Source organism: Sus scrofa, chromosome 12, assembly GCF_054392235.1.
Source record: "Sus scrofa isolate SSC_HxYL_T2T_F1_AM1 chromosome 12, Sscrofa_HxYL_maternal_Yorkshire_Landrace_v2.0, whole genome shotgun sequence".
NCBI classification, from domain to species: domain Eukaryota; kingdom Metazoa; phylum Chordata; class Mammalia; order Artiodactyla; family Suidae; genus Sus; species Sus scrofa.
The window spans coordinates 23,412,443-23,426,201 of NC_139394.1; the positions used below are offsets into that span (position 1 = coordinate 23,412,443).

General features: G+C 51.4%; 1 protein-coding gene and 1 non-coding gene across 5 annotated transcripts in view; both read left to right on the forward strand.

Moving 5' to 3' along the window:
* The window catches only part of PLXDC1 (plexin domain containing 1), a 69,755-nt gene extending 62,081 nt beyond the window's left edge, over window positions 1-7,674 (forward strand). For 2 of the 4 annotated variants that reach the window (XM_021067058.2, XM_084984666.1), the window contains 3 exons: window positions 1,044-1,079; window positions 4,519-4,679; window positions 6,349-7,674. In XM_021067058.2, coding sequence (XP_020922717.1) covers window positions 1,044-1,079; window positions 4,519-4,679; window positions 6,349-6,468 — 317 coding nt within the window. In that variant the 3' untranslated portion in view covers window positions 6,469-7,674. The remainder of the gene's footprint in view (window positions 1-1,043; window positions 1,080-4,518; window positions 4,680-6,348) is intronic. The other 2 variants (XM_084984665.1, XM_084984667.1) reach the window with 1 other exon arrangement.
* A 4,501-nt stretch (window positions 7,675-12,175) lies between these two features.
* Window positions 12,176-12,279, forward strand: LOC146398140 (U6 spliceosomal RNA). The gene has a single exon (XR_014822174.1). It is a non-coding gene; the product is annotated as a U6 spliceosomal RNA (small nuclear RNA).
* The last annotated feature ends 1,480 nt before the right edge of the window (window positions 12,280-13,759 follow it).

Sequence of the window (13,759 nt, forward strand, 5' to 3'; positions counted from 1 at the left end):
GCTGCACTGAACCGCTTTTTTTTATTTCTCAACTGGCGAAGGTCTTTGCCACCTGCTGCCTCCTCTGTCTGGAACCCTTTTTCTCAGCCCCATAGTTCATCCCTCCTTCTTGAGTCCCTTTTTCGGGGTGAGACCGCCCAGTCAGAGCTTCATTAGGCTGGATTTTCATTGTCCCCCTGCCCTCCCTCCCATCTGTGACCTTCCTGGGGGCAGAGATCACCTCTATTCCCAGCACCTACTCCCAGTGCTCAACTCATAGTAAACACGCAATAAATATTTGTTGAATGAGCGAAGACTAAGAAAAGCTGGCGGAGTTCCCGTCGTGGTGCAGTGGTTAACGAATCCAACTAGGAACCATGAGGTTGCGGGTTCGATCCCTGCCCTTGCTCAGTGGGTTAAGGATCCGGCATTGCCGTGAGCTGTGGTGTAGGTCGCAGACGCGGCTCGGATCCTGCGTTGCTGTGGCCCTGACATAGGCTGGTGGCTACGGCTCCGATTGGACCCCTAGCCTGGGAATCTCCATATGCCGTGGGAGCGGCCCAAGAAATAGCAAAAAAAGACAAAAAAAAAAAAAAAAAAGAAAAGAAAAGAAAAGCTGGCTTGTCCGTGGCCTTCTACCTTTACGCTGCTGTGTGACTTTGAGCCAGTCACCTCCCCTCTCTGCGCTTTGGTTTCCTAGCCTTCAAAAAGAAGAGTTGAGGGAGTTCCCACTGTGGCCCCGTGGTACCTAACCAGACTAGTATCCGTGAGAATGTGGGTTCCGTCCCTGGCTTCGATCAGTGGGTTAAGGACCTGGTGTTGCCGTGAGCTGTGGTGTAGGTCACAGACACGGTTTGGATCCCGAGCTGCTGTGGCTGTGGCATAGGCCGGCAGCTGCAGCACTGATGCAGCCCGTAGCCTGGGACCCTCCATATGCCGCAGGTGCGGCCGTAAAAGAAAAAATAAATAAATAAAGGGTTGGACTGAACGTCTCTGAGTCTCTGAAGTGACAAAGGCCATCATGATTCCACTAATGCTGCCCCTTCTCTCCTTTGCCTTTGAAGATGACACCAAGTTGAATCCCTATGCAGGAGGAGAGGGTGAGTACAGAACTGCCCGCCCCTCTTCAGCAGCCTCTGGGACCCACCCTGGAAGAGGGTGCAGCCGTCAGCTGGCCTCTGCTTTTACTCCGATGGGGGAGGGGGAAACAGCAGCAGCCTGAGCTTCCTGGACCTCCTGCTTCTGGGCCCAGACACCTCCCGCCACCCCCCGCTACCCCCCTCACCCGAGACCAAAGGGACAAATCTCCATGTAGACATTGTTCATCTCAGCTGGGAAACTCCAGGAGTTCTCCTGGCCTCTCTGTTCCTGAATATCCACCGCCCTGAAAGGAGCGAGGAGGAGAGGTGGGCTGAGCTAGGGTGGGCACGGAGGCATGGCCGTGTGGGCCCGTGGCCGTGACCTTGGTCCCCAGGGGCCTCCCAGTCAGTGAGGGGTGGAGAGCAGCTGCTCTCACTCGGGTTGCCTTTGATTCCCTAGCTGGGTTGGCAGACACTACACAAAAAGTGTCCACCACAGTTTTTATAGGTCCCTGGCCCCACGACTGCCAGCGGGGTGGGGGGGGTTATTCTCCTCTCTGGGAACCTGAGGTGACTCCACCTCCCCTCCCCTTTGGCCAAAGCCAGCTTAAGCCCTTGCTGCACAACCACCGCAAGAGGGAGATGGAAAAGCCTTCCGGGAGTTCCTGTTGTGGCTCAGGGGTAATGAACCCGACTAATATCCATGAGGACCATGGGTTCGATCCCTGGCCCCATTCAGTGGGTTAAGGATCCAGCATTGCCATGAACTGTGGTGTAGGTTGCAAACACAGCTTAGATCTGGCATGGCTGTGGCTGTGGTCAGCAGCTGCAGCTCCCATTGGACTCCAAACCTAGGAACGTCCATATGCTGCAGGTGCAGCCCTAAAAAGCAAAAAGAAAAAAAAAGAGGGGGATTTCCCAATGTGGCTCAGCGGAAACAAATCCAACTAGGAACGATGAGGTTTTGGGTTCAATCCCTGGCCTCATTCAGTGGATTAAGGATCCAGTGCTACTGTGAGCTGTGGTAAGAGTCGCAGACAAGGCTCGGATCTGGTGTTGCTGTAGCTGTGGTGTAAGCCAGCAGCTGCAGCTCCAATAAGACCCCTAGCCTGGGAACCTCTCCATACGCTGTGGGTGCAGCCCTAAAAAGCAAAAAAAAAGAAAAGAAAGAAAGAAAAGCCTTCCAACTCTGGGCTGGGAGACCATCGTTTGGGCTCCAGAAGGATAGGAAAGGCTATTAACACAGTGCAGTTTGACGGGGACTCCACCGACACGGAGCCATTGCTTCTCTGTGGGCAGCAGGTGTGAGTGTGCGTATGTGACTGTCAGGCTGAGGGGAGGCAGGGGCGCTGGGCCACATGCCCCTTACTCCACACCGTGTGCTCATCAGCCCAAGCCCTGACCAGGTCATCCGGGTCACTGAAGGCTGCGGGCTGACTGCCAGGGCAGGAGAGGCCAGCGTGGGGCCTGTCATTGCAACTCCCCAACTGTTGGCAGATGGAGGCATGAACCATGCACGGGAGTGCCCCAGGGTAGTTTCTCTCCTAGGTTTTTTTTCTGCTGGAAGAGAAAAGGGGATGGGGAACATAATGATTTTGGACGCATGCAAGATCTTATTAAAAATCCCCACCCAGGAGTTCCCATCATGGCTCAGTGGTTAATGAATCTGACTAGAAACCATGAGGTTGCGGGTTCAATCCCTGGCCTTGCTCAGTGGGTTAATGATCCAGCGTTGCCGTGAGCTGTGGTGTAGGTTGCAGACACAGCTCGGATCCTGCATTGCTGTGGCTCTGGCGTAGGCCAGTGTCTTTACAGCACCAGGAACCAGGTTTGATCCCCAGCCCAGCAGGTGGCTGCAGCTATGGCATAGGTCTCAACTGAGGCTCAATCTGATCCCTTGCCCAGGAACTCCATATGCATCAGGGCAGCCAAAAAAGAAAAACAAAAAATGCCCACGTCCTGTTGACGCCCCTTCCAGCCACCAGTGCTGTAAAAAGGGTTCAGTGTTTCTGTGGCTTACATGTGCCTCTGTCTTCTCCGTGTCATTATCTCCACATCCTTTTAGGGTAGAGAGAGAACGCAAAAAGCCATCCCAGGTAACATCAGGGAACAGGTTTCTTAGTGGCTGGACAAATCACTTCACCTCTCTGCATTTCCATTACTTCAGCTGTGCAAAAAAGGGGCTGGACTGGATGAGCTGGAAGCCTGATAGTCTGTGGAAAATATCCAATCTTCTCCTCGGAATGTATTTCAAGTTTTGGGGACACTCAGAGTATGTCTGCTGGCTTATTAGCCCTCAGAGGACCTAGTTCATTTTTATTGAATTCCTTTGATGTGTCTGCGATTTTTTTTTTTTTTTTTTTTTGTCTTTTTGCCTTTCCTAGGGCCGCTTCCCATGGCCCATGGAGGTTCCCAGGCTAGGGGTCTAATCGGAGGTGTAGACGCCGCCTACGCCAGAGCCACAGCAACTCCGGATCTGAGCCGAGTCTGCAACTTACACCACAGCTCACAGCAATGCCGGATCTTTAACCCACTGAGCAAGGCCAAGGATGGAACCTGCAACCTCATGGTTCCTAGTCGGATTCGTTAACCACTACGCCATGATGGGAACTGCCAGCAGCTGAGATTTTTTTCGAAGAGATGAGGACACACAGATGAATAAGATACTGTCCTTGCCCTCCATGAGGCTATAATCTGGGGGTGGGCAGTGACAGGTAAAAATGTGGTCCTTTGGTTATAATAGCTAACACTTACTGAAGTTGACCAAGAAACCACGGGGTTCTCAGCAGTTGACATGAATCCTCTTTTTAACCCTCACAATAATGCAATCAGGTAGTTCTTATTCTATAGAAATGATATCTGGGCCACAGAGAAGTTCAATCATGTGCCCAATGTCACACAGCTAGTACGTAGCAGAGCCTGGATTTGAACCCAGGCAGCCAGACTCCAGATTCCCAACTCTTTTTGTTTTCTTTTTGGCCACCCTGTGGAGTTCCCAGACCAGGGATCTGATCCAAGCCGCAGCTGTAACCCCAAGCTGCAGCTGCGGCAACACCAGATCCCGGACCCACTCTGTCGGGGATGGAACCTGCATCCTGGTGCTCCCAAGATGCCGCTGATCCCTTTGCAGTGCAGCAGGAACTCCCAGTTCTCTTAACCATCGTACGCTCTTTGCACAGTCCTTAAAAGTACTTATGTGGGCTGGGTCCTGGAGAGAAATCGTACGATCCTTATTAGACGTTTGGGCGACTCTTAAGTGATTCTGGAAAACCACCTGAGCCGTGCTAAGAACAGCATTAAGTCATCCGCATCATGGGTCCTCCCAGTCCCGCCCCACCTTTCGGTGTATTTGGTTAAGTAGACTTGAGGGTTCTGTGAGCTTTCATCTCGGGGATTGGTCAGAACCCAGGACTCCAGCGCCTCACCTTCCCTGCTCCCTGACCTACTGGTCTCTCCCTAGGCCTTCAGAACAACCTGTCCCCTGAGACCAAGGGCCCCCCCGTGCACCTGGGCACCATCGTGGGCATCGTGCTGGCCGTCCTCCTTGTGGCAGCCATCATCCTGGCTGGGATCTACATCAACGGCCACCCCACCTCCAACGCTGCCCTCTTCTTCATCGAGGTGGGTGCAGGATCAGTCAGGCTGCAGCTCCACCATCCGCGACCACATCAGCCTTTCCCCAGCTGTTCAGTCCCTGCCTCTCTCCATCTCATCCCGTCACCCACCCCATGCCAGACTCCTGTTTCCACCTGAGGGGCTCCATCCGCTCCATCCCCACACATCTAGAATTGGCAGGCGCCCTTTGAGTCCCTCAGCCCCAGGGCTGGCACCTCAGAACTCCTGTGGCCTTGGTGTCCTGTTGCTTTTTTTTTTTTTTTTTTGTCTTTTCTAGGGCCGCTCCCGCGGCATATGGAGTTCCCAGGCTAGGGGTCCAATTGGAGCTGTAGCCGCCAGCCTACGCCAGAGCCACAGCAACTCGGGATCCGAGCCACATCTGTGACCTACACCACAGTTCACGGCCACCCCAGATCCTTAACCCATTGAGCAAGGCCAGGGATCGAACCTGCAACCTCATTGTTCCTAGTCGGATGCGTTAACCACTGAGCCACGACGGGAACTCCCTCAGTGTCCTATTGATCAGCCTCTGCTTTTACTCCCCCTTTTGTGAAATCAGAAAGGTCCCCAGAGGAAAGAAAGAAGGCCAGATGTGCCACACATGCCCCATTAGTGTCTGTGCAGCCATCCCTGAGGCTATATGGTCTCTCATACCCAAATTCCAGGCCTGGTGTTTGTTGAAAGCCATAGTGGATCTGAGGTCTCTGCCCCTTTGCCTGCTCTGTTGGTTTTTATTTTTATTTTTTGCTTTTTAGGTCTGCACTCACAGCACATGGAAGTTCCCAAGCTGGGGGTCAAACCAGAGCTATAGATGCCAGCCTGCACCACAGCCACAGAAACATCAGATCTGAGCCACACCGGACCCTTAACCCACTGAGCGAGGCCAGGGATCAAACCCACATCCTTATGGTTCCTAGTTGGATTCATTTCCACTGCACCACGACGGGAATTCCTGTGTGGGTTTTTAGATGAGATTTGACAGGCCACAGCAATCATAAGAGTTGCTCTGGGAGTTCCCTCTGTGGCACAGTGGGTTAAGAACTGTACTGCAGTGGCTCTGATCACTGCAGAGGCATGGGTTCAATCCCTGCTTCTCTCAGGGGGTTAAGGAAATGATGCTGTTGTGAGTTGTGGCTTAATTCACAGACACAGCTGCAATCCAGTGTTGCCATGGCTGTGGCGAGGGCCCCAACTGTGGCTCCAATTCAACTCCTGGCCTGGAAACTTCCATATGCTGCAAGTGTGGCCCTTAAAGGAGAGAGGGAGTTGCTGTCTGGGAAGTTTCCTTGAGGATGCTGCCGTTACCTTGGCTTTTCCAGAGCCTCCCAGATCATTCCACCTCTTCCTCACCGCCCCCCTTTCCACAGTCTCAGGGCTCTACTCTGTGTGTTGCTAAGCTTGTCACCTTCTATCCTTCGGTCCACGCAATGAGGGATAAAATGACCTCCTGTCCCTACTCCCTGGGCTCCCAGCACGTTTCCCAGTGGGAGGTGTCCCAGCGGGGGGCCTTCTGGGGAGAGGGCCTTAGGTCCCCAGAGCCCTAAGAAGAGAGTCAGAACTGTCCCCAGCACCCTTGAAAAAAGTGCTAAGAGCCGTGCCCCCAGGGGGAAGGGGCAGGAGGGTCCCCCACGTGGGTGGGATTGTGCCCGCTGACTCTGTATCTGTGCCCCCACAGCGGAGACCGCACCACTGGCCTGCCATGAAGTTTCGCAACCACCCCAACCACTCCACCTACACAGAAGTCGAGCCCTCGGGCCATGAGAAGGAGGGCTTTGTGGAGGCGGAGCAGTGCTGAGAGCTCCATTCTCCCTTGGAAGCCTAGGAAGGAAGACCCGGGACCTCGAAAAACAGGAGTCAAAGCAAAGCAGAGAAGTAACTAATGTTCCTTGGCCTCCTCTGAACACAACCCGGATGGGAAGATGCGTCCAGAGCCCCCGTCTGGCCGTCACATCCCGGAGGTCGAAGCAGAGGGCAGAAAAGCAGCCACGTTGAGTTTTTAAGGAACAGTAACCTAACTTCCCCCTGTTTAATGCCAGGGGTCTCCCCCTCTGAGTCTCTCCGTGGTCTCCTCTGCAGCTGCCCCAGAGGTCCCCTCCCGCCTGCAGATGGCCAGACGCCCTGCCCGGGTCACCTAGCACCCCTGCCTGTGACACGAGAGAACCAAGCTCTAGAATGGGGCTGCCGCATTCCAGGGTCCATAGACTCAGGAGCTGGTCCTCATGGCTATGGATTTGCTGTATTTTGCCCCGGCTTCTGTGCTCTGGAAGTCTCTCCATCTGTATGGCTGCTCCCAGCCCTTTCGGCAAGTCGCTGACTGGCATGCTGGCATCAGCAGAAAGCCAAATGGGAAGAGAGGAACGAACTTGTAGACAAATCACATTTTTAGGCTTTGCTCCCTCAGCTTGCCCTTTCTGCCGAGAACCAGTACTTCTGCGTCAAACCCGGGGGCAGCCCATGCCTCGGGCTTTAGCCAACCGTGGCCCAGCTTGGGCCTGGCGAGCCGTGCTGTGCGCGGCCACCTCTACAGTGTGGGCTCTTCATCCTAGTGGTATATTTGGTGTCCCCTGTATTCACTGGCCTGGTCTCCTGTCAGTGCCAGTAAATACCTCCAAGGGCAGGGCCTGCGGGATGAATATCTGTCCTCATCTGAGCTGGATTTTTATAGAGAGGGCTTCTTGAAACACACCCAACAGGGAACCTCAGTTAGATTCTGTTGAAAAGCAAAGCCTCCAGAATGACTGGGATGGAGGAAGCTGGTGCAGGAAGTAGGGACTTTAGACGCAAGACCTTGGCCTGGAGAGCTGCTCTGCCGGACGTTCTTGGGGGCAGAGAGTTTAGGCTTTCAAACTTAACCTGGAGGGAATGCTGTCCCTGGTTTGAAGGGATGGTTGGGGTCGCTTCTGAAGAGCATTTCAAATGAAAACCTATAGTTTACCCTCATTCAAAGTAAAAAAAAAAAAAAAAAAATAGCAGCAGCAAATAAATATTAACTCACATCCTACATGGTCATGTCCTTTTATGCGTGTCACCTGGAGGCTGCCAAAGACTTTCAAGTACAAGGCCTCTTGAGGTGGGGGTAGGGAGTCTGCAAGTAACCAGACACAGCCAAACCCTTGACTGATGGTTTTCCAGATGCTCCGTGATTTATCCTTGACAAGGTCACTGGGAACCGTCATTGTAGGAAACACGCTGGACCTCGGCTGTCATATCATATCATGCTTCATAAACCAGACAAGGAAGAGCTATGATTTTGAGACATCATATCAGAATTTAAAAAAAAAAAAAAAAAAGATAATGCAGGAGTTCCTGTTGTGGCTCAGCAGAAACAACCCCGACTGGTATCCATGAGGATGCAGGTTCGATCCCTGGCCTCCATCAGTGGGTTAAGGATCTGGCATTGCCACGAGCTGCGGCGAAGGTTGCAGATGCAACTCAGATCCAGCAATTGCTGTGGCTGTGGCATAGGCCGGCAACTACATCTCTGATTCAACCCCATGCCCAGGAACTTCCATGTGATGTGGCCTTAAAAGAAAAGAAACAATTTTTAAAATTGGTGTGTGTTGGAGTAAACCCGGTGGCACAGCAGATTAAATATCCGGGGTTGTCACTGTAGTGACTCAGGTGGCTGCTGTGGCTCAGGTTCGTTCCCTGGCCCAGAAACTTCCACGTGCCATGGGCATGGCTTTAAAAAACGTGTATGCGTTTTGCCATGGCTCCCCTGTGCAGTGCATCCCTGTGTGTGTGTGTGTGTGTGTGTGTGTGTGTGTGTGTGTGTGTGTGTGTGTGTGCACGCACTGGCCCCCACACTTGTGTGTTACTGCTGAAAACATTGAAAAACCTTGTAGCTGTGCTTAGCTTGTAGCTTGGTTTGTTATATTAAGACAGTGGCGGAGTTCCCACTATGGCACAATGGGATTGGCGGTGTCTTGAGAGCAGTGAGACTGAGGTTTGATCCCCAGCCTGGCACAGGTAGTTAAGGATTCGGTATTGCCTACCTGTGGCTCAGATTCAGCCCCTGGCCCGGGAACTCCATATGCCACAGGGAGACCAAAACAAACAACAAAAAAAGACACTTGATAAGACAGTGGCAAAAGCTGCCAGCACACTTGAGATTATTGCTGCTCTCATGGGCAGAGCTAAGACTCTCCTCTCAAGTTACTGGAACAGATAACAGATTTGCACAGAGCCCTGGTGAGGGCTCACACCCAGACTCCCTACACCAGGTAGAGTCACAGATTAAATGCAGCCTCTCTCTCACACACACCATCTCCCACTCTCCCACATGCTCCCCAACAAAAAGCCACCTGAGGAGTTCCCGTCGTGGCGCAGTGGTTAACGAATCCGACCAGGAACCATGAGGTTTCGAGTTCGATCCCTGCCCTTGCTCAGTGGGTTAAGGATCTGGCGTTGCCGTGAACTGTGGTGTAGGTTGCAGACGCGGCTCGGATCCCGTGTTGCTGTGGCTCTGGCGTAGGCCAGAAGCTACAGCTCCGATTGGACCCCTAGCCTGGGAATCTCCATATGCCACTGGAGTGGCCCAAGAAATGGCAAAAATACAAAAAAAAAAAAGAGAGAGAGAGAGAGAAAGAGCCTGGAAAAAGACTCCAGTATTTATTTACTTGGTGTTTGTAAGTCCCTGGAAGTAACCTCATGGGTTTCCAATCTACTATCTAGAGATACAAAATAAATCTGCTTAGTGGATGCTGCCACATTTCTGGAGGCATTGCGATTCGAACCACTTTGGCAGCCTCCTTGTGTTTTTATTACTTTGCATTTTTCACTCATGGTTAAGCAAACCAAAACAAAGAGAGGAAAAATTTGAACTCCTCACAGCCAAAATCAGCGATGCCAAATTTTAGGCTCCAAACAAGCCAATTTATAAATAAACATGGTGTGTTTGCCAAATAAAGGAGAATGTGTTGGAAAAAGCCAGGCAGACTGATGAGGAAGCCCTGGGCTGCTCCGAGTACGACAGAAGGTGGGAGCTGCCGTCCCAGCCCCAACCCCGAGGTGCTGTGTGTCGTGAGCCAAGTCACCCAATGTCTCTGAGCCGCTGCGAAATATGGGGTAGGAGGACTAAATGGATCTAAGGTGGGGATGTTTTCCTCTCTTTAGCAAATATGCTCATCTGTTTTTGTTTTTTCTTTTTCTTTCTTTCTTTTTTTTTTTTTTTTTTTGTCTTTTTAGGGCTTCACCTGCAGCACATGGAAGTTCCCAGCCTAGGGGTTGAATAGGAGCCACAGCTGCCATCCTACGCCATAGCAAAGCAATGCCAGATCTGAGCCACATCTCAGATGCCATAGCTTGTAGCAATGCCAGATCCTTAACCTACTGAACAAAGCCAGGGATCGAACCCACATCCTCATGGATGCTAGTCAGGTTCATAACCCACTGAGCCCCAACAGGAACTCCTGTTGTTTTTTCCAGTTCACAAGCAGTTCAGACCCAAGCAACCCTTTCGCTTCCATTAATCTGGTGTGACCGGCTTGTTCAAGTTTGCCCCTGACGTCCCTGGTTCTGAGAGTCCCCGTGTCCCAAGAAACCCTCCAGCTGAGGGCCCGCTGGGACAACTGGTTAGTCAGTCCTTGGAGTCTGTCACATCCCCAGTGGCTGAAGAGGTTAACAATCTCAAGTACTTGCAGAGCACTAGTCTTACCTGTTACCTGTTCAAAGTGCGGTCCACACAGGCATCCCCTGGGGGTTAGCTGGAAATGCAGAACTCAGCCCATCCACCCCCAGACCTACTGGGTCCCAATATTCACTTGAGCAGCTCCCCTGGTGACTCAGGTGAGATGCCTGAACATTTGAGAAGCATTTCTAAGAAACAGTTTAACCAACATGATCGCATCCTCTTGGGGAGGCATTATTCCCCCATTTCTCAGATGAGGAAACTGAGGCTCAGCCAGTAGCTTCCTTGTTTATGTATTCATTTGATCCATACTCCTTAAGCACCTACTGTGTGCCAAGCACCATTAAGTGACTTGCCCAGGATCACACAGCTAGTGAGTAGCTGAGCCAATCTCCCAACCCACGTGGCCACGGTTTAATAGGGAAGATGATGGTGGATTAAACAGAGCCCTCCCAGGCCTGTAGAGAGTCTCAAAACGATGCATAACATTGGAGTTCCCATGGTGGCTCAGCGGCAATGAACACGACTTGTATTCATGAGGACATGGGTTTGATTCCTGGCCCTGCTCCGTGGGTTAAGGATCCCGTGTTGCCCTGAGCTATGGTGCAGGTTGCAGATGCAGTTCAGATCTGGCGTGGCTGTGGCTGTGGCTGTGGTGTAGGCCTGCAGCTGTAGCTCCAAATAGACCCCTAGCCTGGGAACTTCTATATGCTAAGGGTGCGGCCCTAGAAAGACAAAAAAAAAAAAAAAAAAAGCATAAATTGACTTCAGATGCACACTCTGGGCTTCTGAAACTGAGCTTATCAGCTATGTATTTACACAGCCCCAAGAGCTTAAAAATGTCTTCATTAGAGTTCCCGTCATGACTCAGTGGTAACGAGCTCGACCAGTATCCATGAGGATTTGGATTGGATCCACAGCCTTGCTCAGTGGGTTGAGGATCCAGCATTCAAAAAAAAAAAAAAAAAAGATCCAGCATTGCCGTGAGCTGTGGTGTAGGTGTCACAGGCACAGCTCAAATCTGGCATGGCTGTGGCTGTGGTGGCAACTGCAGCTCCAATTCCACCCCCTAGCCTGAGAACTTCCATATGCACGTGTTGTGGGTGCGGCCTTAAAAAGACCAAAAAAAAAAGTCTTCATCGTTACTACCTCCTCCTCATCCAGATGTTCCACTCCAGTGACCCTCCCACACTGAGATTTGGAAACACTCAACCATAAGGCTTTGCAGGACACCAGGGCCTGCCTCCGCACTATTTACTTTCTTGAATGGAGGACAAATGAATAGTTGAATAGTTCATTTTCCAAGATGTGGCCAGGGCGGAGGGAGCTGGGAAAGGGAGGGAGAAGTCTCACTTGAACTGCTAACACCAAACAGAAATTCTCGGGGGGGGGATGATTTTTCTGATGTTCATAAAACATGTTTACACTTGGTCCCTAGGGCTAGCTAAATCATACCCACAGTTCTCCACAACGTCACAAGCGTGGAAGAAGAAACATCTGGCAGTTCCCCTCGTGGCCCAGCAGTTAACAAACCCGACTAGGATACAGGAGGATCCGAGTTCAATCCCTGGCCTCACTCAGTGGGTTAAGGATCTGGCGTTGCCATGTGCTGTGATGTAGGTTACAGATGAGGCTCAGATCCTGTGTTGCTATGCCTGTGGTGTAGGCTGGCAGCTGGAGCTGCGATTCGACCCCTAGCCTGGGAACCTCCATATGCTTCAAGGGCAGCCCTAAAATAGCAAAAAAAGAAAGAAAGAAACATCTGAATATAAGCCAATAAAATCTCATCATACACTCCCAGGCGTGGGCGAGAAACTTCCCTACCAGCTTCAGTCTTTCCTCTTCACATTTTTCAATTCGGAAATTGACGGTCCTGCTCGGTTCTGCAGCACACATACTAAAATTAGAACGATGCGGAGAAGATTGGCACCCCCGTGCAAGGATGACGCGCAAATTCGTGAAACGTTCCATATTTTTAGAATTGTGAGAGTGGGAATCACACATACATACTGCTGTAAAAAATAGATGATGAACGGAGTTTACCTTGTGGCTCAGCAGGTTAAGAACCCGACTCATATCCATGAGAATTCTGTACACCTGAAACTAAGATAATAAGTTAACGCTACTCCAATAAAATTAAATTAAAAAAAAAAAAAAAGGCGCTCCTGCTGGGACACAATGGGATTGGCGGTGTCTTGGGAGCGCTGGATGTGGGTGAAGGATCTGGCGTTGCCCTGGGCTGTGGTGCAGGTCACAGACGTGGCTCGGATCTGCCGTTGCTGTGGCTGTGGCGTCGGCTGGCAGCTGTAGCTCCAATTCAACCCCTGGCCTGGGACCTTCCATATGCAGTGGGTACAGCCCTAAAAATAAAAAAATTAAAAAAAAGAAAGAAATTGACTGTCACCACCCCGGGATCAGATGGAATATTCAAAAGTTGTAAGATTCACTGTGTCTGGCTCAGAAGTCAGCAGAGCCTCCAGAAATAGCAGATCCAATCTCTCCTCCATCGATCTGCCTCACAACGGTGCCCTTAGTTTAGACCCCATTTCGAATTCATGGTTTTGCTGCTCTCAACAAACTCAGATGCAATGGGCCAGGTGCTTAAAGGGGACCATTTTGCCTTGACTCTTCTCCTGCAAGGAGCAGAAAGTAATTCCAGGACCAGGAGCTCCCTTCAAGGTCAAAAGGGCAGCCTGCCCCAGGGCCCATTCGCTCTCCTCTCCAGAGCTGTCAACACCCCTCTTTGTTCCTTGGGGCTCTTCTCCCCAAGCCCCATGCACTCACTCTCCCTTCTGCCTCCAGAGACAAAGGCCCTGATCTGTTTACTTCTGTCCCCTGTGATAATGATGGCCAGGACCAGGGCTCGTACTTACCAAGTGCAACCATGATCCAGGCACTGTTTTGTTTTTTGTTTTTTGTTTTCGTTGTTTTTTGCTTTTTAGAGCTGTACCCATGGCATATGGAGGTTCCCAGGCTAGGGGCCCAATCAGAGCTGCAGCTGCAAGCCTACACCACAGCCACAGCAACACAGGATCCGAGCCACATCTGCGACCTACGCCAAAGCTCACCACAATGCCAGATCCTTAACCTGCTGAGTGAGGCCAGGGATTGAATCCGTAACCTCATGGTTCCTAGTTGGATTGTTTCTGCTGGGCCACAAGAGGAACTCCCGTTATTTCTTCTTTCTGGAGGAGGACACTGAGGCTCCGAGCGTGAGGGAATTTGTTCAAGGTCACCAGCTAGGTCACTCAGGCAAGGCAACTAGAACTCGGCAAAAGTAACTAGAAGTCGGGAGTTCCCTTGCAGCACAGTAGGGTAAGGACCTGGTGTTGTCACATGAACCCTCTCGGGGGTGTTCCTCCTATTCTCTGGGCCTCACATTTTACAGGCTCTTACCTTGCTGTTTTCTCATCTGTAAGAGCCGAGTATATAAGAATGGCTCTCTTGTCCAATCCCC